General features: G+C 41.6%; 1 protein-coding gene across 5 annotated transcripts in view; it reads left to right on the top strand.

Moving 5' to 3' along the window:
• Nucleotides 1–18,704, top strand: part of ddr2l (discoidin domain receptor family, member 2, like) — a 38,775-nt gene extending 20,071 nt beyond the window's left edge. The window contains exons 3-20 of one of the 5 annotated variants that reach the window (XM_047381294.1): nt 119–221; nt 557–632; nt 914–1,066; nt 1,925–2,072; nt 2,452–2,557; nt 2,629–2,818; nt 4,723–4,969; nt 5,116–5,211; nt 5,312–5,451; nt 5,563–5,674; nt 8,289–8,405; nt 9,327–9,401; nt 11,386–11,630; nt 11,711–11,838; nt 13,068–13,265; nt 13,347–13,581; nt 14,216–14,365; nt 14,696–18,704. In XM_047381294.1, the coding sequence (XP_047237250.1) occupies nt 119–221; nt 557–632; nt 914–1,066; nt 1,925–2,072; nt 2,452–2,557; nt 2,629–2,818; nt 4,723–4,969; nt 5,116–5,211; nt 5,312–5,451; nt 5,563–5,674; nt 8,289–8,405; nt 9,327–9,401; nt 11,386–11,630; nt 11,711–11,838; nt 13,068–13,265; nt 13,347–13,581; nt 14,216–14,365; nt 14,696–14,830 (2,654 nt within the window). In that variant the 3' untranslated portion in view covers nt 14,831–18,704. Of the gene's footprint in view, nt 1–118; nt 222–556; nt 633–913; nt 1,067–1,924; nt 2,073–2,451; nt 2,558–2,628; nt 2,819–4,722; nt 4,970–5,112; nt 5,212–5,308; nt 5,452–5,562; nt 5,675–8,288; nt 8,406–9,326; nt 9,402–11,385; nt 11,631–11,710; nt 11,839–13,067; nt 13,266–13,346; nt 13,582–14,215; nt 14,366–14,695 lie in introns of all 5 variants that reach the window. The other 4 variants (XM_047381293.1, XM_047381292.1, XM_047381291.1 and 1 more) reach the window with 4 other exon arrangements.
• The last annotated feature ends 8,449 nt before the right edge of the window (nt 18,705–27,153 follow it).

Raw genomic sequence — 27,153 nt, 5'->3', positions numbered from 1 at the left:
CCAAACTCTGCCTGGAGTCCTAAAACCAACTGATTTAGGGTTTAGGAAACCAGACTTAAACCTTTTCTCAAGACATCATTTAGTAAAACTGCTTCCATGTGCGATGTTGTGTCTTCAGAACATTGTCGCTATGCGTTGGGCATGGAAGATGGACGGATCAGTGATGAGGACCTGACAGCTTCCAGTCAGTGGTACGAGACCACCGGACCACAGTACGCAAGGTCAGTGAGGCTGGTCTGGTCTCATGTTTTTATCTAACATGAGGCGTGTTGCTCGTCTTTTTCTGTAAGCTCCAGGAGTCCTTAGACTGTCATTATTTTTCTAAATGTTATGTAGTATTTAAATAGCATTTTCTGGAGCGGATGTTAGAGGTGAGATGTTTCCATCTCATCTCCTCTTATATGAGGTTCCATCAGAACCTTTGAACAGCTGTTTGTGATGCTTGCAGCTTAAAGCTGAAATGACCACAGAGAGAAACCTGCAGCTGATGCAACAGTAAACTTACAGCTTGAATGGCCCTGATTCTTTCATCCAACCTTTGTTTCTGTGTCTGCAGGTTGAACTGTGAGGGAGGAGATGGCGCCTGGTGTCCTGAAGGACAGCTGGAGCCTTCAGACTCTCAGTACCTGCAGGTTTGTTTCTGCTCAGAAAGGTCAAAGGTTTCAATCTGGCCTGCAGCTTCAATTAACTGATTCTGGTTTAAGGTTCTAAATAATTTAGATGAGGGGAAGACAGCGAGACGTGGGGTGAAGGGATGATATTCATCTTTATAATACTCAGTACTGAGGCTGGAGTAGAAAAATTATGAACTGTAATATTTAACCCCTCTGGGTGTGTGAACTCATCAATGTTCAGTTCAGCTCCAGAACACATGACCCGTACATATTTGTATCTGTTTGCCTTTTATGCTCAGATTGACCTGCGAAGACTCGCCTTCCTGACGCTGTTCGGGACTCAGGGAAGATACGCCAGAGGTCTGGGGAAGGAGTTTGCTCGAGAGTACCGTCTAAACTACAGCCGAGACGGACAGCTGTGGAAGTCCTGGAAGGACCGGCTCGGAAAGGAGGTGAGCAACCCAAACATGACAAGAACCAAATAGCTCAGGGCTCACATGTGGAGGCTAGATGACTGTCTGAGCTGCTGCCAAAAACCAGCAGAAAGGACGTTATGGAGGGAAGCAGGAGCCAAGAGGATGTAAAGTTCAAACTGGTTTGTTGAATCACAGACATTATCAACTCTTTACGACTATCAATATCATCTCCATTCAAACTGTCCTTCAAAGAATTTTCATACAACAATTATATGGGCAAGTTTTAATTTAATGTGGATGGATTTTCCCTCATTCAAACCGGGTCAAAATTATACAAGTATGGTTATGGTAAACTGTGTTTAACTTGGCAATGCCATGGACCATTACCTTCTGGTTGGGGATCATGTTTTGCTGCAGCTTGTAGTTTCTCTACAGGCTGCGTCTTGTTTGTTTAGCTGGACTCATTGGATTGATCGGCGCTACCAGGGAAGTCCAAGGAAGATCTCAGAATAAATGGTAGATTTACTCAGGATGGGAAAGTCTTTCTCATCAGTTCAAACAACTGTATGTAACCACAGGTTATTCAGATACATCACCACTCTGTCAAGATCTGGCAGCAAATTCAAACTGCTTGAACACCAGTAATGGCTATTTCTGCTGTCTGCTCTGTTTGTTGGTAAATGAAAAAGGGATAAAAAGGCGAGTTTGGTGATGAAATAAAAACCTTTAAGTGTGACATCAGGGTACAGTGATCTGGATTGTTTGTCTTCCTGGTCAAATACTAACATATAATATTAATAATAATAATAATCAAGCCCAGATTTTACTCAAAGAGTGAATTTTATTTCCTTCCCAGACCAACCTCAGGTTTGTGTCACTCGTATTTCCACTCAGGTCCTGGAAGGCAACAAAAATACCTACGGCGTTTTCTCCAACGACCTGAAGCCTCCGATCATCGCGCGTTACGTCCGCGTCATCCCCGTCACCAGACTGTCCACCACCGTGTGCATGAGGGTGGAGCTGTACGGCTGTCCCTGGGAAGGTACGAAACAAGTTGGACACAGTTTGCAGATTAAAACCAAGCGGGGCCCACTCCAGTCCCCTGGCGCCGGAGTCCTGCATGTTTTTAGATGAGTCCTTGCTCTAACAAACCTGGATTAAAGGTTCTGAATTACCTGCTCAGTATGTCATCAGGTTCTGTAGAGGCCCGGTACTGACCCAGTTTCAGGTGTTTGTAACCAGAACAGCAGCCCTTGAGGACCGGCTAAACTTATTTAGATGATCCGGACCCGTTTGACAGTGAATCCTCATGAAGATAAAACCTTTTATTGGACTTTTCTGATTTTGGTTCTGATTATAATGGCAGTAATCCTTGCAACCTGAACCAGAACCTTTAGGGTTTTTTCCTCTGTTGTCTGCAGATGGTCTGGTCTCCTACAGCGCTCCAGAGGGACAGCTCATGATGCTGCCCAGTTATCCCTACATCAGTCTGAACGACTCCACGTATGACGGAGTCCACGACAAAAGGTTGGTCACGTTAACCCTCAGTGGGTCCGGTTTCTCTGTTCCCACTGACTCACAGCCGTCTCTCCTCGCAGGAAGCTGTCAGGAGGCCTGGGTCAGTTGACGGACGGTGTGACGGGTCAGGACAACTTCCTAAAGACCCGCCAGTACAAGGTGTGGCTGGGATACGACTACCTGGGCTGGAGGAATGATACGCCAGGAACGCGGGGATACGTGGAGATGGAGTTTGTGTTCGACCGACTGAGAAACTTCACGTCCATGAAGGTTTTTGTTTCTGTTTAAGTTAACTCGTCATTGCAGCTCAAAGGTCTCGTCACATTTCACTCAGACATGCAGAAACAAACAGAAAGTTCAGTCAGGAATTACAATGGAGCAGCCATTAATGCAAAACACTTCTTCTTGTACAAGTAAACAGTAAACAAGCAGAAATATTCAAGAAATCCACAATTAGTGTCTGGAAAAAGGGTTTTTGTCTCATTTAGATGTTTCAGATCTTCAAACAAATTCAAATATCGAACAAAAAATGATCTTTCCTGCAGTTTTCAGCTTTTCATTTATTAAGGGAAAGAAGTTATCAAACCAACCTGGCCCTATGTGAAAAAGTAATTTCTTTCCCTGGTAAATTATAAATGAACTGTGATCAACGTTTTTAGTTCAGTTTGACTAACCACACCCAGAGACCCAGCCTGATACCTGCCTGACCTGGAGGTCTGAATAAAAAGATGAGAAACAAAATCACTGACATCTATCAGTCTGGAAAGGGCTACCAAGCCAAATCTGAAGCTTTGGGACTCCAGAGAACCATCATCTGCTAATGGAGAAAACATGGAACAGTGGAGAACCTTCCTAGGAATGGCCGATCAACCAAAATTACTCCACGAGAACATCGAGCTATCCAGGACACCAGAGAAGAACACCAAACAGCAACTAAAGCTCTGCAGGCCTCGCTGCCTCAGTTAAGGTCAGAGGAGAGTTCCAAGGCCAGAACCACTGCTGACCCAAAAGAATACAACGGCCCGCTTCACATTTACCAAAAACCTCTTGATGATCCTCTGGGGAAAATATTGTGGACCAGACAAAAAGTGAACATTTTAGAACCTGTGCATCCTGTTACATCTGGTGTGAAACTAACAGCATTTCAGAAAAAACATACAGTCAAGCATGGTGGTGGCAGTGTGAGGATGTGGGGCTGCTTGGTTGCTTTAGGACCTGGTTTACTTGCTGTGAATGATGTAACCATGATTTCTTCCTTCTAGTATAAAATCCTGGAGAAGAATGTCCCACTTGGGTTCTGCAGCAGGACAATGATCCAAAGAGTAACAGAAAGTCCTCCCCGACCCTAAAAAACAAACTACAGCTACAGATGGACTCTGAAGAAATCTTCCACCAACATAGAGACAAAAAACAACCAGATCACAGACATTTAACTGGGGTTTCACAACCAAACAGATTCCGGTACCAAAACTGAGTTTGTTTAATACCAGTTCTATTTCAGCTGTTGGTTCTGTTTTAACCAACAGAACTGACTGTGGTTCCATTCTTGAATATCTGGCTCTGCAGCAACTTTGTGAATTGAGAGCAAAGAACCTGGAACGTGAGGAGCTGAAGGTGGACTTCTGGGATCCATCAACCAGGTAGACAGTTGTGTCCACCACTGGAGCTGACCATGAAGTCTGCATCTTCTTTTAAAAAGTAGTTGAGTATCTTCAGAACATCATCCAACATTTACAAAGCCCGTTCTAGGCAGCATTTAGAACTCCTGCTTGAAGCGATGTGTCGAACTAATGTTCAGGAAAACTGGTCAGTTGTTTATCAATTATGCTGATGATCTTGTCTTGTTGTCAATAAGACCGTCCATCACTCTTCACAGACACAAAAATCTACAGGGTGATGTTCACATTATGTGGCTTTATGATGGATCGTTGGGGGAACAATCAAACTGGTTCTTGGCTGTTTCTAAATAAAAACACATTAAAACATGTCACATGAGAACACCCTGGATGGGCTTTATAATGGTATACTTGTCTCAAAGGAACAGATATTTGTCTGTCCCAACATTGACTCATCTGTCCACAGAAGACTCAGATGAGCTCATGTTTAGAGCATCGATCCCTTTCCAAGTTCTCAGACACTGTGTTTTACTTTCACTGTTTCCAATCACGATCCAGGTTCACAGTAACAACATGTTCAGCCGCGGTGTGAAGATCTTCTCCTCCGTTTCCTGTTGGTTTAAGCCTTACCTCACTGCAAGCTGGGAGCCAGAGCCAGTTTCCTTCTCCACCATTTTGGACGACAGGAACCCAAGCGCCCGTTATGTCACGGTTCCTCTGAACCACCGGACTGCCAGATCCATCCGCTGCCGCTTCTACTATGCAGATGTCTGGATGATGTTCAGTGAAGTCTCCTTTCAGTCAGGTAAAACGTAATCACACAGAATCAAGTCACTGGTGTCCCTCAAGGCTGTGTGTTTGGTCCTCATCTTTTTATTAATTCACCACAAACTCAAACATTGTGCAATTTCTAACATATAAAGAAATTACAATATTTGTCTTTACTAGAAGACATCATACTTCCAACACAAAGGCCAATGATGGGGTCTTCTCCTCCAGAAAGTTGGCACAGCACCATGACAACTGCACCACAGACCAATAATACAAGTAAAACAACTCACCATGTTCCTTTAGATGCCATGTTCTCCCAGAGTTTTTATTTTCCTGCAGAAACCCTCACGATTTCTCCTGTTTTCCTCCTCAGCAGCTGCTCCATCAGCCAGCAGCACATCAGATGAAGGGAACACGCCCATTTTGATTGGCTGCCTGGTGACCATCATCCTCCTTTTGGTCATCATCATCTTCCTCATCCTGTGGTGCCAGTGCGTCTGTAAGGTGCTGGAGAAGGTAGTGTTGGAGTACTGATCTGCTTTGATCTTTCTGTTCTCAGCTAGAATAAATCAAAACACAGATTGTATGAAATATAAAGGAAACAGAAGTTCATTTTTCCTGGTCCAGGCTCCCCGTCAGATCCTGGACGAGGAGGTGACGGTTCGGCTGTCTTCCTGCAGTGACACCATAATCCTGCAGACCCCCCCAGTGCCTCCACGATCAAGGCATCCTCCTACAGGTAGAGATCACAACTTTAAGAAGGTTTTAACTGATCAGATGTGAGTTTTATTATCCGAGTATGCTGCAGGCATAGAGTCCCATTAATCTTTTACTAATGAATCTGTTTTTTTTATGTTCTGATCATTAAAGGCAGACCTCTGCATCGTGTTCTCTCACAGAAAAACAGATCTTTTCTCCAGAAGAACACATTGTGACTGTTGTAGAGATAAGATGAGCCATAATTTATTTTAAGGTCATCAGCGGAAACATCTAGAGCTCAAACGGGGGAAACATTTTTCAGGAGGAGGCCAACGACAGAGAAGTCAACTCTGTGACGGGGCCACGGTCTGTCAGGACAAATGCTTCTCCAGCTGTTGCCTCAACTGTTCCAGCATAAATAACAACTCTAATGTTTGGATGCAGATCCAGAGAGCTGATAGATGCATGCATTTTTATGTGCAAACCTGGACTCTCTACTCAGGCTTTGTGCATCTGTTTATTCAGGAAGTCATGTTTTGGGTCTGTGTCCAGAAGGGCTGCAGGGTGGAGAAGTGGTTTGTTCCCAGATTTAGTGTATGCATGCTGGCCGTTCTTCTGCTCTTTTATCTCTGAAACAATTCCTCCAAAACTTCCTCCCTCTGCAGAAAAACATGTATGTTGGTAAAACGTGCGCTCTAAACTAGCCCTCAGATGGGTGTTTGTGTGGGAAGGCTGATCTGGAGCTACATTTCCTCTGAACGTGTATCTGGATGCATCGTTGAGGCTAACGGTTGACCTCACTCTGACATGAGGGAATGTTTAGCCCTGAGTAGATTTCTTCTAAGTTTAGACTGAACTATCTTGAAAAGTTGTTTTATTTTCTCCACACAAACAATAAAACGTTGGTGAGGAACAAAGTCAATACATCAGACAGAAATGCAAGAATGCCCAAACATAAACTCCAGTGAGAATTACCAATATTTACAGCACAGATCAATATATAGTTAGACAGCATACATATAATCAGATATTTGTATCTACCTGTGGACAAAGGAACACATCCAGCACACTGCTTTGTTTTGTGACATCACGGGAAAATCCAATGAAATCCTCCAAATAAACCATCGAATTTTGGACCTCCATCAGTCGGGTTCAACCTTGGATCCAATTTCCAGATGCCTGAAGGTTCATGTGTTGAAATAATTACATGCAAATATGAAACCATGGGGATGTTCAACCATCATACTGATCAGGAAGGAGAGGGTTCTGTGACTTTGGTGAGAAATGTGCGTAGGAGAGTGTTACCATTCATGGTGAAACGAGTTTTCTACCATCATGGTCACTCAGAGAGGAAGAAGCCATGACTCCAAAAGCATCATAACAAGCAGAATCAGCGTTTTTGTAGATGCACTCAGACCTTTACATTTTGGCTGCAGGTGGACTGGTGCTCTTTACAGAACAGATGGCATCATGATGAAAGAACATTCAGTGGAAATATTAAAGCAACGTCTCAAGACCTCAGCCAGGAAGTTGGACAATGACTCCAGCAAACCAACAAATTAGTGTCTAAGTGGCTTAAGGAGGTCCGTGTTTTGGAGAGGCCATCAGTCCAAAACATCTTGATGTCAGTCCCAGAGAAGATTTGTGGTCAGAGCTGAAAAGGTCTGTGTGAGCAAAGTGACCTACAAACCTGACTGGTTCTTTCAGTAAGAATGGGCCAGATGTCCAGAAAAGTACTGCGAGAAGCTTGGAATGAAACCCAAAATGTTTGACCCAAGTCACACAATTTTAAAATAAAAAACAGTTTTAGCCTTTTAAATTTGCTGACTAGAACACCGTGGCTGCAACAGACAGACGTTTGCAGACATTGTTTGCATGATGACATCTGTGCATCTGGGAAGTTCATTTATCAAAGATGGCGTGTCATAACTGAGAGCTCCTGAGCTTGGTTCTGCCCAGTTCACCTGATTTTACTGCTATTCAGTCTCGGCTAAAACATGTCAACATCTAGACCACTAATAAACCTCCGAGCCTGATTCAGACGTCTAATAAATGTTCACTTTCAGACCAAATACACGTCTAATTAACAGACATCTATGGGCAGTTTAAAGATCGTTTTTATAGTTTTTTAACCAAAAAAACTGGAATATGTAGATAGTTTTCAAACATTTAGTGCCTTCTATCCTAAATTTTTAAACTCATTTGAAAGTTTCAACTATTTAAAATATTTGCAATTTATTTAGTTTACATTTTTACAAAGGATTAATGTTTTTTTTGGTACTACGTTCACTAATCAAGTAATATTATTAAAATTTGTATCTTAAATAATGTAAAACATAGTATTTTGTTCCTCATGTGTCTGAATATTGAAGATCATAAAATAAAACCCACATGTAGCTTTTAATCCATGCAGAAGTTTCTAATTCATTAAAAACTGCAAACTTACTTGGTTTTAAAGCTCCATTAAACACCTAAAGAGGTCGTTTCATGGAAAACACTCCGATTTTCCAGACAGGTGAATAACAGCAGGATTTGGGTCTGGAACCTCAAGTTGTCTCTAATCTGAACAACAGATATGAACCCGGTCCTGACGTTCTGGACATTCAGCTACAGAACATGTGCCCATTTGCTCATCTTGTATTTTTTGTCCTCAGGCCCCACCAACACTGATCCCTACTATGAGAGAGTGTTCCTGCTGGACCCACAGTACCAGAACCCGGCCATGCTGAGAAACAAGCTGCCGGAGCTGTCGCAGAGCGCCGAGGCTTCAGGTAAACCCGCTCAGATGTTTAACTCACTTTTATCTCCTCAAAGCTCGACTCATACAGCTGCCCCGGTGACATGTACCAGCCCAGAACTCCCCCAGCAGACCCAGAACCCTTCTATCTACTTTAAACTGGATCCCAGCAGGATGTAGATGAGATTTTTCTGTGCTCACTCAATTTGATGCTCTTTGGGTTCATTATGAGCCTATAATTAGACTAATTTAAATAGTTGCTGTCCACATCCAGTACCATCTGTAATAGAACCTGAGCTTTTGGTTCTGGGCTAATGATGCAAGCCAAAGGAACCGATTTTTTGGGGAAAAATAACAAAGCGTTTATAAATATAACTGTAGACATCATCGTACATGAAAAAGCTTGTTTGATCCTGAATTATTCAGAGAATAATTCACATCCAGGACTATCCTCATCTTTATCTTCATATCTACAGGCTTTAAGGTGAATTTAAATTAGAGCTTTAAAGCAATGCTCATACCAATAAAGCTCTGGGTAAAGTCTTTTTAATATATCAGAGATACCAGAGGTAGACCAGAGAGGACAGATTTTATTCCTTTGTTCTCTTTTAAAACACATTTAAAAGATGATTTTTTTATGTTTTCCCTTTATTCACTTTTATTCTCTATTGGTTTATTTTTTAATTAGTTCTAAACCTCAATTTTTGAGGTTTTTATTTTATTAGCTGTCTGCAGGTTTTAAAAATAGGTCACATATTGCTCGACTTTGCCCCGTGGTGGCCAGTAAAGGCACCTCACCCAGGGTCATCTCCACTTTCTCACTGCAGTTAAATTCATCATCAAACTCTGTCGGTTCTGTCTTCTCTTCTTCTCCGCATCTTCTTGCATGCTCCAGTGTTTCTCTTCTTCTCCTCCCAGCGTTCTCGGTCTCTTTCCATGTCTCCTCTTCCTCCAGCACTCTTCCTCGGTAACCCTCTCTATGACCTCCTCCTGCTGACTTCCTGTCACCAGACGCCAGGATGGCTTCGTGGTAAGAGATGAAAGGCGTGACTTGAGACGTTTTAAAGAATATCAGGTGAAAAGTTAAAATATCAAAAACAAATATTACGAAAGTACAGTAAATGTAAAAAGTAGTTTTGCGTATTCTGTTTCATCCATCACCCTGATATACTAATTACCTGTCGTTACCTGTTATCGCCTGTTTATTACTTCCTCACGTTACTTTTCTGTACAATCTTCTTCTATCTATCTGCCTGCTACTGTCTTATCTATTAATTTTTTTGCTAATTAGATGAAAATTCATTATTACAATATTAATAAAGGGCAAACTTCAACCTAGTATTATCCTATTATTACCTAACTGTTATTACACGTTAACTAATTTGATAATTATATTGTTGTATCTAATCACAGCAAACTTTGATAAATATGTTTTAGTGCTATTGTATTATTACTGGGCTGTAATTGCTGGTAATTATTTGGTAATTAGTATAAATAACGTTATTTTACCATTATCATTAAAACGTAGCTAAGCTGTTTCTGTTTAAGTAAGGAACTATAAATACATGACCTCATTTTGTTATTACCGTTTGTTACTCCAGTTTATTATAATTACTACTTTGTTAATTATTTGATGATTATATCGATGTTATTAAAACTAAAGGCAGGTTTTTCCTTTTAGTAACTGGCTGTAATTACATTGTAGTTATGCGGCATTACCTAATCTTTGTTCCTGTAACCAGTAATTACAGGTTATTACAATATTAATTAACTAATATTATGAAGTCATTGTATCTATGTAATTAAAACATAACTAAGCTATAACTACTTTAGTAAAAAGCTATAATTATATACAATTACATTAACCATTTTTTTAAACTGTTTTGTTACCATAGTGTAATTATTGGATAATAATAATTACATGGTAATACCTTAGTTATGTAAGATTATTCTAATGCTGCTACCTCACTCTTAACTGAAAGGAGACTATCTGGTTTTTACATTAATATTTATTATTTCTGTACCCTCTCCCCACGGTCACCATGCTATTATAAAACTTCTAGTACTGGATTTTTTGTTTTGTTTTTTTGTTTTTTACATATTATTATTAAATCTTTGTTATCAAAATATTATGCTATAAATATTGTCTTACCATCAAGCTGTAATTACATGTGTATTATATTTGTAATCATTTTTTATGACCCATTATTGCATTTAAATTTCAACTCAACCTTTGCTATTTTATTTCAGATATTTATTACCTCTGTAAATATATAATGCTACCTTATTATTAAGTTTGTTATGAAATTATTGCCTGATAATTATTATTACATCTTTGCTATAATCTAATTACTGCCCTATTAAAAATAATGCAGAGCTTAAATGAATAATAATAATAATTATTATTAATTGAGGGAATCTTTGTTAGAGAAAGTTTCATTTCCAAGATGCAATTGCTGGTTATTAGTTTGGTAATTATGTGATTCCACCTGTTAATTATTATTAAAGATCATCAAACAGCAATTTGTTGGTTAGTATATTGGTAAACATGCTGCAGTACCTCATTATTTTATTTGAGCATAATGGTTATGTATCATTATTAATATATTATAGTAATATTATCTCTCTACCTGTGGTTTGAATACTGGTTTTTAATTTAGTAATTACTTGACATCATGTAGTCAGACACTTTCATTAGTAGCACTACTGCATTTTTTTCCCTATAGTCACATTATTTCTTTATTTGATTATATATTTGCCAATAATCATCATGTTGCATGTTTATTCTAATATTTCTGAATAATCTGTATCTAACAAATTATTACTTTACTAATTGCTAGATTTTTAATACTGAATTATTACAAACTTGTTACAATCTTATTACTAAGATAATATTGTAACTAACAGATAAGCGAAACTGCTTAATTTGTCATCTCCCAGGTGCCTTCTTTGTATCGTTGTTTTTATTGAGTAATAATGAAGGTGAATTAAATGAACACCTGTGTCTCTGACAGCCTGTGGAGGAGGCTACGCTGAGCCAGACATCACCCAGTGCACGCCGCACCAGTCGTTCAACAACAACGCGCCGCACTACGCAGAGACGGACATCGTTCGGCTGCAAGGCGTCACCGGCAGCAACATGTACGCCGTCCCAGCCCTGACTGTGGACTCCCTCACCAGGAAGGACATCTCTGCTGCTGAGTTCCCACGCCATCAGCTCATCTTCAGGGAGAAGCTGGGGGAGGGGCAGTTTGGAGAGGTGGATGTTTTCAGCCTTTCTGGAAATTACTGTACTGGAAAGATCACCTCAGACAACTTATCTCGTCCTCCTCGGTGCAGGTCCATCTGTGTGAGGCGGAGAGACTCCCAGAATTCCTCGGGGAAGGCTCTCCCCTTCCTAACAGAGACGGACGCTCAGTGCTGGTGGCGGTCAAACAGCTGAGGGCCGACGCCACGAGTCAGGCCAGGTATGCAGAGGGAGGGATGTATCAGCCTCACATGTTAAACTCAGTTTTATTCCAGTACCGTTTCACTTCTGCTCCTATTTTAACAGGTTTTAGTTTTTAGTCTGGGTGTAACAGGACTGCATCCACAGCATGCATGTTCAAGTGGAACTTAACGTGCACCATGTTACACTTTCAGATCAGATACACAGAAACAGCTCAATAAATTAAACCTGCTCAGAAAGTCAATTTATTCAAGTGATTCCATTCAAAAACATGAAACTCATATATTAATAATTCCATTACACACATTGTCCTGTGATGGACTGGTGACCTGTCCAGGTTGTACCCTGCCTCTTGCCCATAGACTGCTGGAGATAGGCACCAGCTCCCCCGCGACCCACTATGGAATAAGCGGTAGAAAATGACTGACTGAAAATGACTGACAATCTGATTTATTTCACGCATTTGTGTGTGTTGATTGGCTAACTTTTAATATTAAATTGAGCCCAAAAAAAGACTTTTTATACAGAAATGTTGTGTTATGGCCATGGTGGTGGTTCAGTAGACAGTTATTCGCAGGCTCTACTAGGCAGGTAAGTGTCCAATTTTTATTGCTAAAGACGCTGGCTGAGTGTGCTATCTAAGTATATTAACAGAAAGTTTAGTGGAAGGAAAAAATGCGTTAAAATGTGTTAGAAAAAATGCACAAGAAATCATGTCCCAGAGTCTGGAGGAAGAGTAGAAAGGCACAGGATCCGCGTTCCTTGAAGTCCAATAAGATTTTCCAATCAGTGATGATTTGAGGTGCCATGTCACCTACTGGTTCTGGTCCACTGGGTTTTCTGAAGTCCACAGACAGCCCAGCCATCTACCAAGACTTTTAGAGCACTTCAAGCTTCCTTGACGAACTTGGTACCGTCAATGACCGTAGTGTTACTGTTCTTGATTGACCAGCAAACTGGCCCAACCAGAACCCCATTGAGAATCTGGGGTTCTGTCAAGAGGAAGATGAAAGACACCAGAACCAACAATGCAGATAATGTGGAGTCTGCTATCAAAGCAACCTGGGCTTCCTGAACACCTCAGTAGAACCACAGGCTGATCACCTCCATGCCACAACAAACAGTACCGTTGCCTCCTGGGTTCAGTCTTTCTAGGCAGTGTCTGTATGAGATATTCAGCTTCTGTCTCAACATGAAGCATTCATTCACCGAACTTGTCTCTGTTTTCCTCATCTGTCCGTCCATCAGGAACGACTTCCTGAAAGAAATTAAGATTATGTCCCGTCTGGACGACCCCAACATCATCCGGTTGCTGTGTGTGTGCGTGTCGTCCGACCCGCTGTGCATGGTGACCGAGTACATGGAGAACGGAGACCTGAACATGTTCCTGTCTCAGCGGGAGATCGAGAGCACGCTGACGCACGCCAACAACATCCCCTCCGTCAGGTTGCTATTCCTCCTCAGGCTGTGGTTTTAAACTCGCTGTCCTTCCTCTTCTTCACCGCTGACTCTCCCTCCTCCCTCCAGTCTGTCGGACCTCCTCCACATGGCGGTGCAGATCTCCTCTGGGATGAAGTACTTGGCGTCTCTGAACTTCGTGCACCGTGACCTGGCCACCAGGAACTGCCTGCTGGACCGCCGTCTCACCATCAAGATTGCAGACTTTGGGATGAGCAGAAACCTGTACAGCAGCGACTACTACCGGATCCAGGGCCGGGCTGTGCTGCCGATCCGATGGATGGCCTGGGAGAGCATCCTGCTGGTAAGAGGACCTTCACTGAGTCTCACATGGTTGTTGTCTGATGGTTTATTCTCTGACAAATAGTGTCATTAAAACGACACTTTGGGCCCTTCAAAATAAAAGCACTGCTATTTTTCTTCATTCAGAAGCGTCTTATTCTCAGTCCCTACATTATACTTCACTTTATTCTGTGATTATTAATGTTCCCTGGAAGGTGTGCACTGTTTAGGCTCAACCTTGTAGATTACCCAGAGATGCAAAATATTGTATCTGCTGATAGTTCCTAACTGCTGTTGACCGTTACCCACTTCTGATACCGATTGTTAAACTGTCTTAGTAGATAAAAAAATATTTATTGCCATTTAAAACATCCGCAGTTCTAACCAAAACTGCCAATTTCATCCACTTTCATCCATCTTGTCCGGATCTTGAAATTAGCCACAACCAGGACAAATTTGATCTGATCTAAAGCTTTTTATTATTACATTTTTATACAATAATAATTACCTGCTGATAAAATGATGTCTCTTTATGAAACTTCAACTTTGTGCAGCATTCAGGTGCACAAACATCATTACATTTGGCAAAATGTTTTGTCCACCTGAAAGTTGAAATATGCAGATTTAAAGTTCTGAAGGTTCTGGTGCTCCTCCAGGGTAAGTTCACCACTGCGAGCGATGTGTGGGCCTTCGGAGTGACTCTGTGGGAGATCTTCACTCTGTGCAAGGAGCAGCCCTACAGTCTGCTGTCAGACGAACAGGTCATCGAGAACTCCGGCGAGTTCTTCCGGAACCAGGGCCGACAGGTGAGACAGATCCGTTCAGGACGGCGCCACACTAATGAAGACAGTTCAGAGAAGCTCCAGGTTTGGAGCGCTGATCTGTGTCGCGCAGTTTGACCATAAGGGGGAGCTGTTGTTTCTTTTACATCCTAAAACTGGTTTGTAATCCTGAACTTTTACTGTGATTAGTCTTTTTTTGCCTGTTGATTTCTTCAAATAAGGGTCCAACTGAACCAAACCCTGACTGATCTCATCATAAATCTCTTTCAGATTTATTTAGCCTATTTCTGAATAATTTTACCTTTTGTCGCCACCCTGACTGAACCCTGTTCACCTGATCTCTCTCCCCCTCAGATCTTCCTGTATGCTCCTCCTCTATGCCCGCCATCTCTCTTTGAGTTGATGATGCGCTGCTGGAGCCGCAACATCACGGACCGACCCACCTTTGAGGGACTTTACCAAGCCCTGAGGCCCCACGTTAACCAGTGAGCGCTCTGGTTCCAGGGCTGCTGGGACTCCTGTAAGGTGACAAACATGAATATGATGGGCCAGAAATACACTGCGGGAACTGGTGGAGAATCCCGGCCATCTGAGGTCTGATCTGAGAGACGAGGTGGAGGGACAAGAAGCCTTTATCAGAGCTTCATTCAGAGCTTCAGTCTCTTCAAGGCCCAGAACGTTTTGTCTGGTTTGTTTTGCACCAGATGTTGCCTGCAACCTAATTTTCTTCCCGTCTTTGGCTTCCTTGGAGGCCAGAAACTGGACAGACTTTCAGTCCTGATAGTTTTTCTGTCTGTGTGGTTGTATTTGTTGTTGTAAAGCACTGTCTGTGTCTCAGTTATTCATGTTCTTAGATAATAACCCACACTGGAGCTAAAGTCTAAGTGTAGCGTAGACTTTTTTGTTTTTAAGGTTTTGTTGTAACATGTTTTGACATTTGTTTGGTTGTTTACACAGAAGAGAGTCCTGTTAAAGTTTAGGTTCCCGTCTTCGTGCCGTAATCTTGTAACAAACCAAATCTGTGCAACTTCTGCTACCAAAGAGAATTAAAGTGTCTAAATAAATATAACACCTACTTTTATTATGCTCAGATACAATACAGCTCAAATAATTACAATCATGAAAAAGTATTAAAAAATGTTGCCCTTCCTTTTAGAAAATTAAACTCATATTTAATATAGAATTATCACACATAGAATGAAATACTTCAAGCCTTTATTTGTTGTAATTTTGATGATTATGGCTTACAGATAATGAAAACCCAAAATTCTGTGTCGGAAATTTTAAATTTTGCGTAAAAGCTAAATATTGGATCTTGTGGTGTCACACCCTAATCAGCTAATTAAAACCCCTGGAAACCCCTGAGCCTCTAGATGGTCTCCCTCTGGGTCAGTAGGAGACACCATCATGGGGAAGACTGGACAGATGTCCAGAAGACAGTTATTGCCATCCTCCACAAGTAGGGTAAGCCTCAAACGGTCATTGCTGAAGAAGCTTGTTGTTCATTAAGTGCTGTGTTCAACCATATTTATAGAAAATTGAGTGGAAGAAAAAAGTAAAAAGGATGAAATGGTGCGCCAGGAACAGGTGCACCAGCCTTGACAGGATTGTCAAGTAAAATCCCTTCAAGAATTTAGAAGAGCTTCACAAGGAGTAGACCGAGTCTGGTCATTATGACCCACCACACACGGACGAATCCTACATACGGGCTACATTTTAGAGAACTTCCTGCTTCCTTCTGCTGACAAGCTTTATGGAGATGCTGATTTCATTTTCCAGCAGGGCTTGGTACCGACCCACACTGCCAAAGGTACCAAAAGCTGGGTTAGTAACCATGGTGTTAATGTGCTTGACTGCCCAGAAAACTGGCCTGACCTGAACCCCACAGAGAACCTATGGAGTATTGTTAAGAGGAAGATGAGACACACCAGACCCAACAAGGCAGATGACCTGAAGGCCCCTGTCAAACCAGCCTCGACTTCCAGAACACCTCAGCAGAACCGCAGGTTGATCTCCTCCATGCCACGCCGCAATGATGCAGAGATTCATGCAAAAGGAGCCCCAACCAAGTATTAAGTCCATAGAAATGAACATTCTTCTCAGACGCCTGACATTTCTGTTTAAAATTTCAGTGTCTTTTGATCTGATGTAATATTCTAATTTTCTGAGACACTGAATTTTTAGTTTTCATTCTCTGTAAACCAGAGTCATAAAAATGACAAGAAAAGGCTTGAAATATTTTACTCTGTGATGAATCTAAATAATACGAGATTTGCTTTCTGAAATGAGGGACATAAACTATTGAACTTTATCACGATATTCAAATTGTTTTTGATGTTCTTGTACTTTGCGGATTAAACAGAATGTCTAACGCAAAAAGGAAATCCAAAGGTAGAGTTTAACCTGTCTGTGAACTTTAAAGTTAAAACGGTAAAATATCTATATTAAAGTTCCTATTTTTAACTAAAACTGTAGTTTAATTTCTAAAAAAAAATAGTTATATCTTTTTGTGTTTCAGCATTGCTAGAATAAACACATTTCTGCTGCAAAGGCATGAAGAAGAAATTTAACACTCAAAAAGCAAACAGAGAAGAAGGACGCAATAAAGTGGTGCCAGCTCCACCTACAGGTTGCGGAGAAACTTCGGGAGTAGTCAAGTTTTGGTGTTTCTTACTGATGAACCTGGTTCTGTCCTGTTTTGTAGTAGTCCATCTCATTCTGTCCTGATACACATGAAACAATATGACTATAATAACTATAATAACAATGCTGGAGTTTTATTGCCTTAGGCCCTGCCTGAACAACAGTTATCTTACATTTGTAATCCATATCTTTACCCATAATTAATCCCCTCTCTGGCCAGCAGAGCAGGGACGAAATCTTGAATAAGTTCCCAGGCTGGAGATGCCAGTTTCCTCCATCTAGTCAAACACATAAAAATTTGGACTATTGTGCCCTTAAATTAGCAAAATGTTTGGAAAAGACTCCCGGAAAGCAAGATGTCAGTAATCATGCAGGTTCAGCAGGTAGCTGTAATGTAGCAGGAATTAATGTCATTATCAATAATTAACAGAACAAATATATATAAATCGGAATCATTTTAACCTGAATTTCCCTCAGACGTGGCCAAAGGTTAATGGCATAACATAATTAACTAAACAGCTGGAAAAACAGCCAAGAGCATGCAAATTAAGTTCATTCAATTATTAACATTTAAAGAGACAAAGTAAATTCAGGATTGGACAATCCTTGCAGCAAGAACAAACACTGATGTGGATGTTTTAGAAATTAGGTAGAGAAGTTGGAAAGATGCTGAAAAGTTGTTTGTTTCTCCAGAGCAAGTAATTGTTATTTAAAATGTTACTAAATTATGAATAGATATTTTAGCGGATTGCTATGTGCAACTCGACCACTAGATGGCAGTAAGTGTTAACCACTGTTCCTTTAAACTCCCTAATATTTAATTTTTTCCACGGTTGTTATTTTTTCACCTCAGATGTTTGTCTAGTAGCCTAACTGCAGGATTTAGATTGAGATCCAGAGATGTCATCCAAACCGGTCAACAAGTCATTCCTCCACTGTGCCATAAAAACAGGGTATGAGTAGTTTTCAGTTATTTATTGTCCAGTTCATGTTGTCCTTTTCTGTAAAGTTTATTTTATTACAAATGTTCTGTGTTTTAAATCTTCCTTCTGAGCAAAACCTAAAGAGGAAAAGAGTAAACGAGTTGTTTTTGTGAAGATTTGTTGGTGTTTCAGGCTTGTTTTGTCATCAGTACTGAATCATGCACTTCTGGTCAAAAGGAAATAAGGTTATACATTGGTGGTTTTAACATTCCTAGCACTGGGAGAGTATTGGGATTAATGTGGTTTATGGATGTTGCTCTGTTGTGCCAGATTATGTTGTTTGGAAAGGAAATCAAAAGAAGGAAATCACTGAACTCAATCTCCCAGAGTCCTTTGCTACAGTGAGCCTGTGCGTCATGTTCTGTGTCTTGTGTGGGGTATTTGGGATCCATATTATCGTATGTGAATGCAAATGAAGTGTGATTATTTTGATTTTTAACTGGTAATCCATCAGAATTTATGGAAAAGATTTCAGATTATTTTAAATGTTGGAAGGTGTTGGATTGTGTTGCTCTTTCCTTTCTGCAGAAGGTCAAGCCGTTTGTTTTCCAGCTGTGTTCCCTTTAGTTTACCACCCACACTGTGAGATCTTCAGTGGGTTTCAGTCTTTTTAGCTGATTTATGTTAATATATTGGGATGTGAGAACATAGGTTTCTGTATTTCCAGGAAAGTTTTTCTCTTAACTTTTTATTGTCTTGGTTTGCTCTTCTTGCAATAAACAAAGTTGTTAAACTGACTGAAGGTTAATTTTTATTGATAAAGAGGGTGTTAACGCCGTCGACACATGAGAGGGTGGATGAGCCACAAACCCAGAAAGACTGAGCTGACCGAGCAACCGTCTCTTAGTGACCCAGATTGGTATTTGTTATTATTTAAGATGACATAAATGTTCTGTAAAGTTCCTGAGCTGTTTCTGTTTTGAGAGTTCTTTATTGTTTTAATGGATCATATTTAAGAAGGCATGCAAATGTAAGCAAACATAGGTGTGTTACCTTGAGCAGTGATGAATTTTACAGCGTGCTCCTAAGGTTGGTTCTATATGACTACAAATCAAAGAGGAAGAGGCTGAAGGAGATTATTGTACTTCATCCTATAGACTTATATCAGCAGTCTTAACAACACACTGGCTCACAAAGACTAGCAGCTATAGGGAATCGTACTGCAAATGATGCAAGGTCTGTGGAAAAAAATCTGCACACACCTCCACCAATCAGACCATTTGAAATTCTCTTTGGGCATCAGAAACTATGCATACAGGCCTTCATTACAACATCATGCTAAGATGACAGCAGCTACAAGCTTTTATCAAGTGAACAAAATTACTTTATAACAACCGTTAGCCTCCAGCTAAGAGCACAGCACAGCTTCTGTTCCAGTTAATGCAGCTCCCTGTCCCGGGCTGCTCTGTCCCTGCTTGAGATAATATTGAGGTTAACTTGACAGATTACTAATCTGATTACTTGTACTCGTCATCTTCTGCTTCATCCGGGACCGGGTCGCAGGGGCAGCAGACTCAGCAGAGACACCCAGACGTCCCTCTCCCCAGACACCTCCTCCAGCACCTCCAGGGGGAGCCCAAGGCGTTCCCAGGCCAGCCGAGAGACATAGTCCCTCCAGCGTGTCCTGGGCCGTGCCCTGGGCCTCCTCCCGGTGGGACGTGCCTGGAACACCTCCCGAGGAAGGCGTCCAGGAAGCATCCGATATAGATGTCCGAACCACCTCAACTGGCTCCTCTCGATGTGGAGGAGCAGCGGCTCTACTCCGAGCCCCTCCCGGAAGGCTGGGCTCCTCACCCTATCTCTAAGGAAGTGCCCGGCCACCCTACGGAGGAAGCTCATTTCAGCCGCTTGTATCCGTGATCTCGTTCTTTCGGTCATGACCCTAAGTTCATGGCCATAGGTGAGGGTAGGAACGTAGACCGACCGGTAAATTGAGAGCTTTGCTTTTCGGCTCAGCTCTCTCTTCACCACAACGGACCGGCACAGCGCCCCCATTACTGTGGCAGCTGCACCGATCCGTCTGTCGATCTCCCGCTCCATTCTTCCCTCACTTGTGAACAAGACCCCAAGATACTTGAACTCCTCCACTTGAGGCAGGAACTCCCCTCCAACCTGAAGAGGACAAGCCACCCTTTTCAACTAATCTGATTATTGATTATTAATTAATTGATTATCAATCAATGGTCGTTGTAGCATGTTTGTCTACTTAACATGGGTTTGGAACTGGAGGGGTTCTGCTTCAGCACCAGCAGACGTGACAAATAGTGATCAGTTTATTTCTTTTCACTCCGTTTCTTTATGCTCCGACCAAAACACACAGTTAGACAACATTTAACACATTTTTCAACTAATCAACCAACAAACAAACTAAAAAATCAGTTTTTATGTGGATGACATAGAACATGACATGCTTCATTACACCATGCTAGCAAGGTTGGTTTTGTCACTTTCTATATATGGAAAAGTTGAGCATTTTTCACCATCTTGCTCAAAATGAAATGAAAAAAAATGCGTCTCTCTGCAAGCTTCTGAAAATGTTAAATGTCCTCATTTGACCCTTTTCTGTTCATATTGCAGTGAATAAATAGCTGGGATGAAACCTTTATATTTTATTTATTAAAAGTGTTTAATGTGGAAGACATGAAATGCAATTCAATTCCACTTTCTAAAGAGATTTCAGAGCATAAAATGAATTGGACTAAATTAGATTTTGAGTGAGAACTCTGGTGCAGAATAAGCTTTTTGGTCTGAATTAGATGGGTTGAATTGTAACAAACTGGATTCATACTGGATGATCTGGCCTGAATTAGTAATATTTTAACTGACATCTAGTAATTTATTTATCAGACTGCGCTCCTTCTTCTGTATGTTTGCTGTGCTCCATACATGGTGCAGTAATAACAGGATTAAATGAAGATGGATGAAGATGGTAACAATAAATCATGGCCATCTTTTACTGTAGAAAAAGCTTTTGCTGCTCAGCTGCTGGAAGAGAAAAATGTGAACCACACATTTTATAACTGTACGTTTTTTTTAAAGCTAAATTTAAAAGACAAAGGACAGAGCTTTGTTCTGAGATTTGGGCTCAGTGACAGACGTTTTCATAAGGTTGGTTCAGCTGTGCTTCTAAGCCAAGAGGTCACAGAAAGAAAAGCAAAGCCAAGGTTTCATTGTGATTTAAGCATTGAAGGACTCTATATGTCGCCAAAACCCTCTGCAGCTGTAGCAGGAAGGGACAATGCAGGCAGTAAGAATTTAGGACTCTTGCAAAGATTGTCCATATTTGTTAGATTTCATAAGAGCGTCCAGTGTGACAACAGCTTTTATAACAGATTATGTGATGCTAGAGGAGGTCTGGCCAAACCCAACCTGGTTGTAATTACTGGTGCTGCTCTGCTTGCTGTCGTCCTTTGCAGAGGTTTGGTAACAGACAGGAGTATTTTTATCTCTTCGGAGTGAGAACTGTCACGTCCTCAACGACATTCCATCAAACTGAGTCCAGTTCATTTCGTTCGGGGTATTCTTTCAGATTTCCCTCTTTTTTAGGTCTGTTGATGACAAATGATCAGAAATACAACATTAGAGTAAATACAGGCAGTCCCTGATGGAGGCTGAATTATACCCACTTATGACCCAACACAGTCCTTTGATGAGACTGACTGCTGAGACAATGCTAATTGGTTCTAACAGAACCAGACAGATTCAGGTGCAGAGGTTCAGCTCAGGGCTCAGAATGGTGATTCCAGAGGAAGATTTTCACCACATTAAGCAAAATTCTATATAACCATATAGATCAGAAGCTGTGGAGGACCTCTTTCTAAAACCAAGCCAGCTTGTTTTTACATGTAAACCCATAAATTAGCCTCTACGACAAACAAGACCACACCGGAGGAAACACCTGAAAAACGAACAGTTCAAGAGCAACGGGAAAGTGTCCAATCAAATGGCTAGATTTATATAACACCTTTTCAGTCAACACAAAGCACTAGAGTCACACTCACCCAATAGCTCTGAGAAACACATATTTATAGGTGGGCAACTTGAGGTTAATTGACTTGCCGAGGGGAACATAGACACGTGACAGGAGGAAGCTGGAATCAAACCCACAACTTTCGGATTGCAAGATGGCTAATCTTCCCACTGAGTCACAGCCGTCTCAGGATGTGCAGAAACAACAATGGACATACTTTTCACAGAAAGCACTGCAGTGAGGGCTGCAAGAGTGGGCACTGCTTACTGTTCATGTATAGAACCACAGGTTTACCAGCTGTGGCGTGACCAGGGGTGAAAGTAGTTTTAAATCCTTGCCGGTACTCATGGGCGGAGTTAGAGGGGGGGGCTGGGAAGGCACTGGGGGCATATATGCAAGAATATATATATATATATATATATATATATATATATATATATATATACAGGGGTTGGACAATGAAACTGAAACACCTGGTTTTAGACCACAATAATTTATTAGTATGGTGTAGGGCCTCCTTTTGTGGCCAATACAACATCAATTCGTCTTGGGAATGACATATACAAGTCCTGCACAGTGGTCAGAGGGATTTTAAGCCATTCTTCTTGCAGGATAGTGGCCAGGTCACTACGTGATACTGGTGGAGGAAAACGTTGGATGCACATGGTCCTCAAGAATGGTTCGGTAGTCCTTGGCAGTGACGCGCCCATCTAGCACAAGTATTGGGCCAAGGGAATGCCATGATATGGCAGCCCAAACCATCACTGATCCACCCCCATGTTTCACTCTGGGCATGCAACAGTCTGGGTGGTACGCTTCTTTGGGGCTTCTCCACACTGTAACTCTCCCGGATGTGGGGAAAACAGTAAAGGTGGACTCATCAGAGAACAATACATGTTTCACATTGTCCACAGCCCAAGATTTGTGCTCCTTGCGCCATTGAAACCAACGTTTGGCATTGGCATGAGTGACCAAAGGTTTGGCTATAGCAGCCCGGCCGTGTATATTGACCCTGTTGAGCTCCTGACGGACAGTTCTGGTGGAAACAGGAGAGTTGAGGTGCACATTTAATTCTGCCGTGATTTGGGCAGCCATGGTTTTATGTTTTTTGGATACAATCCGGGTTAGCACCAGAACATCCCTTTCAGACAGCTTCCTCTTGCGTCCACAGTTAATCCTGTTGGATGTGGTTCGTCCTTCTTGGTGGTATGCTGACATTACCCTGGATACCGTGGCTCTTGATACATCACAAAGACTTGCTGTCTTGGTCACAGATGCGCCAGCAAGACGTGCACCAACAATTTGTCCTCTTTTGAACTCTGATATGTCACCCATAATGTTGTGTGCATTTCAATATTTTGAGCAAAACTGTGCTCTTACCCTGCTAATTGAACCTTCACACTCTGCTCTTATTGGTGCAATGTACAATCAATGAAGACTGGTTACCAGGCTGGTCCAATATAGCCATGAAACCTCCCACACTAAAATGACAGGTGTTTTAGTTTCATTGTCCAACACCTGTATATATAATATATAATATGTGTGTGTCCAAGTCCAAGCTCAAACTAATTAAAACGTATCAATATTTTACTCCACTGTAGGCTGTCTGTATAAGGCAGAAATTAGAATAACTTGACAATGTGGAATAGATATATACAGGGGTTGGACAATGAAACTGAAACATCTGGTTTTAGACCACAATAATTTATTAGTATGGTGTAGGGCCTCCTTTTGCAGCCAATACAGCATCAATTCGTCTTGGGAATGACATATACAAGTCCTGCACAGTGGTCAGAGGGATTTTAAGCCATTCTTCTTGCAGGATAGTGTCCAGGTCACTACGTGATACTGGTGGAGGAAAACGTTTCCTGACTCGCTCCTCCAAAACACCCCATAGTGGCTCAATAATATTTAGATCTGGTGACTGTGCAGGCCATGGGAGATGTTCAACTTCACTTTCATGTTCATCAAACCAATCTTTCACCAGTCTTGCTGTGTGTATTGGTGCATTGTCATCCTGATACACGGCACCACCTTCAGGATACAATGTTTGAACCATTGGATGCACATGGTCCTCAAGAATGTTTCGGTAGTCCTTGGCAGTGACGCGCCCATCTAGTACAAGTATTGGGCCAAGGGAATGCCATGATATGGCAGCCCAAACCATCACTGATCCACCCCCATGCTTCACTCTGGGCATGCAACAGTCTGGGTGGTACGCTTCTTTGGGGCTTCTCCACACTGTAACTCTCCCGGATGTGGGGAAAACAGTAAAGGTGGACTCATCAGAGAACAATACATGTTTCACATTGTCCACAGCCCAAGATTTGCGCTCCTTGCACCATTGAAACTGACGTTTGGCATTGGCATGAGTGACCAAAGGTTTGGCTATAGCAGCCCGACCGTGTATATTGACCCTGTTGAGCTCCTGACGGACACTTCTGGTGGAAACAGGAGAGTTGAGGTGCACATTTAATTCTGTCGTGATTTGGGCAGCCGTGGTTTTATGTTTTTTGGATACAATCCGGGTTAGCAACTGAACATCCCTTTCAGACAGCTTCCTCTTGCGTCCACAGTTAATCCTGTTAGATGTGGTTCGTCCTTCTTGGTGGTATGCTGACATTACCCTGGATACCGTGGCTCTTGATACATCACAAAGACTTGCTGTCTTGGTCACAGATGCACCAGCAAGACGTGCACCAACAATTTGTCCTCTTTTGAACTCTGGTATGTCACCCATAATGTTGTGTGCATTTCAATATTTTGAGCAAAACTGTGCTCTTACCCTGCTAATTGAACCTTCACACTCTGCTCTTACTGGTGCAATGTGCAATCAATGAAGACTGGCTACCAGGCTGGTCCAATTTAGCCATGAAACCTCCCACAATAAAATGACAGGTGTTTTAGTTTCATTGTCCAACTCCTATATATATATATATATATATATATCAATTGTTAAGGAGCTGCCATGTATGAAACAATGATAAACCATTTTCTGATGCGTAACTTTTCATCTTCAGTTTCCGTCTTTTCTTTTGAACAAAGAAGTTATTGTTCTCTGCTTTTTGGTCAAGTTTTGATTTCATTTAATTTAAAACTTTTACAGTTCGGTTGTTTTCGCGGTTTTTATTTAAAACTTTGTAAATGGTAAGTGATTTATTGTTCATCCTGTTCTAATGCAAGCAGCTGTTTTTTATGTCTGTGCACCACCTGTGTAAAATCTCCCAGTCCATTAAATCGAACGCACCGATCTCCTTGACAACTGTTCTGTATTGGGGGTAAGCGCGGATGCGCTCTCGTGTATCGTATGTGAAACCTGGTCATAAGCGGTGTTTTCGAGCTGTACTGTGTTGCTGTAATTCAGCAAAATAACATGAAACACAACTAGTTTCTCTCCCTTTGCTTTTAACTGGGGTATTTAGCAGCGAGCAGACAGACATTAAACGTAGCGGTGCTCGTTTTAAAGGCTGGTCGTTCATAAAAACCTCGAGCTCCGAGGGGAGAGAAGCAAAGCAAGAACATTGAGGCTTCATCAAAGCAGAACAGTTCAGAAACTATTTGGAATGAGGGGGAAAAAGCTACATTTATGTTTTAGACTGGCTATTGGTAGCAGATCTGATCTTCTTTGTGTGCTCGTGAGTTTTTGCAGCCATAACTGGTTCTGGATGACGGCTTCATAGCAGACAGCCGTTCCTCCCTCTTCCCGGTACCGCGTACCCGCGCAGAATCTTTTAGTGGTACGCAGTACTGGACCGTACCGGCTCACTTTCACCCCTGGGTGTGACACATGCATCTCTCACACAAACTACAGAACCAAACAGATCCATGTTGAAAAATGTCTTTATCCTGCAAGGAATCAAACACAAATACAAGATGAAGAGATTTAAAAGCCAAAAAGACAGAGAGGGCTGTAAAGGTCAGCAAAAACATCACATTAATGTCAGTAAAAATGAAAAGTCGCTTCTCACAACATTCCCTCCACACAGGAGGGAATGTTGCAACATGTTGCTAATAGTACATAATTCAAGCCTGCCATTTTTGATCATCTTGTTAGTTTGAAGTAGTGCCAGGGTTTGAGTTTTATATTTTGGTGTTGAACTTTCACATCTTCAGGGTCAACTGTAACTCAGTCTTTAAGCAATGCAAAAACTTTTGAGCTTAATGCTAAAATGACCAACTTTACTCAAGACAAACACTTTAGTGGGCTGAACCCTCTATAATTGGAGTAAGTGGGACCACATAACTTTTGAATAAAAGTGTCCTGTGAATGAAGCCATGAGGAACCTTACATCTGATCTTTTTTTTTTGCATTAAAAAGATACAAAATAGTCCCTGTCTATCAAAAAAGACCTGACTAACAACCAAAATGCTCTATTTAGAGCTCATCATTGTAAACAGACAAATGCCAGGAAATCTGGCAGCTGAATCACTTTATAACTGTTACCCTGTAGATAGTTCAGCTGTCCAGCAACCGGCTCTTATCTGTTCATAAGAGATGGTTCAGCTGTTCAGCTTCTGCTTTGACCCCAATCATCGGTGCACAACTCAGTTTAACACGTTTGTATTTAACAGCCGTCACGTGAGTCACGTTTCTGTTTCTTTGTTCCAGTTCAACAACATGCATAAAGTCTGATGATTTTACAGACCAGCATCAGAACTGTTTGGGTTAAATTCAACCACCTCATGCTGTACCAATGTTTTACTGTACGCTTTCTTTCTTCATCGTTTCTTAAACTCCCACATGGTTGATCAGCTTGTTCGTCTGTAACGTCTTACCTCTCTCTGCCTTATTGTCTTACAGAAACCCAAATGAAGTCGGTCTGATTATGGTAGAGCTGCTGAAGTGTTTGTAATGTTTTGGGTTTCCATGGCTCGTTATGTGTCCTGTGTGCAGGAGCCCCTCCAGGTAGCCAGCTCTCATCATGAAGCCGTGTAAACTGCTCAGATCAGGCCGACACCTGCTTCTCATTGGAAACTGAGCTGCTGCTTGTATACCTGAAAGCAGAGTACTGTGATACCTTTGATCTTTACACAAATGCTGTAAAAATGCAGCTCCTGTGCAGACAGGTCATGTTTTCCTATAGCTATGAGGAATTTTGTGAAACGTTGTGCTGCTTCAAGCTGCTGCGTGGCTACCCACAGATGCTCACAGAAAAAAAACAAAGCGCCAGCATTTCCACTGCAACACAAAACCCAGATGTAAGTCATCTCCCGCT

The sequence above is a fragment of the Girardinichthys multiradiatus genome, chromosome 12 (assembly GCF_021462225.1).
Source record: "Girardinichthys multiradiatus isolate DD_20200921_A chromosome 12, DD_fGirMul_XY1, whole genome shotgun sequence".
Lineage (NCBI taxonomy): Eukaryota > Metazoa > Chordata > Actinopteri > Cyprinodontiformes > Goodeidae > Girardinichthys > Girardinichthys multiradiatus.
The sequence above is the reverse complement of the archived record's forward strand: the minus strand, read 5'-3'. Positions and strand labels throughout refer to the sequence as shown.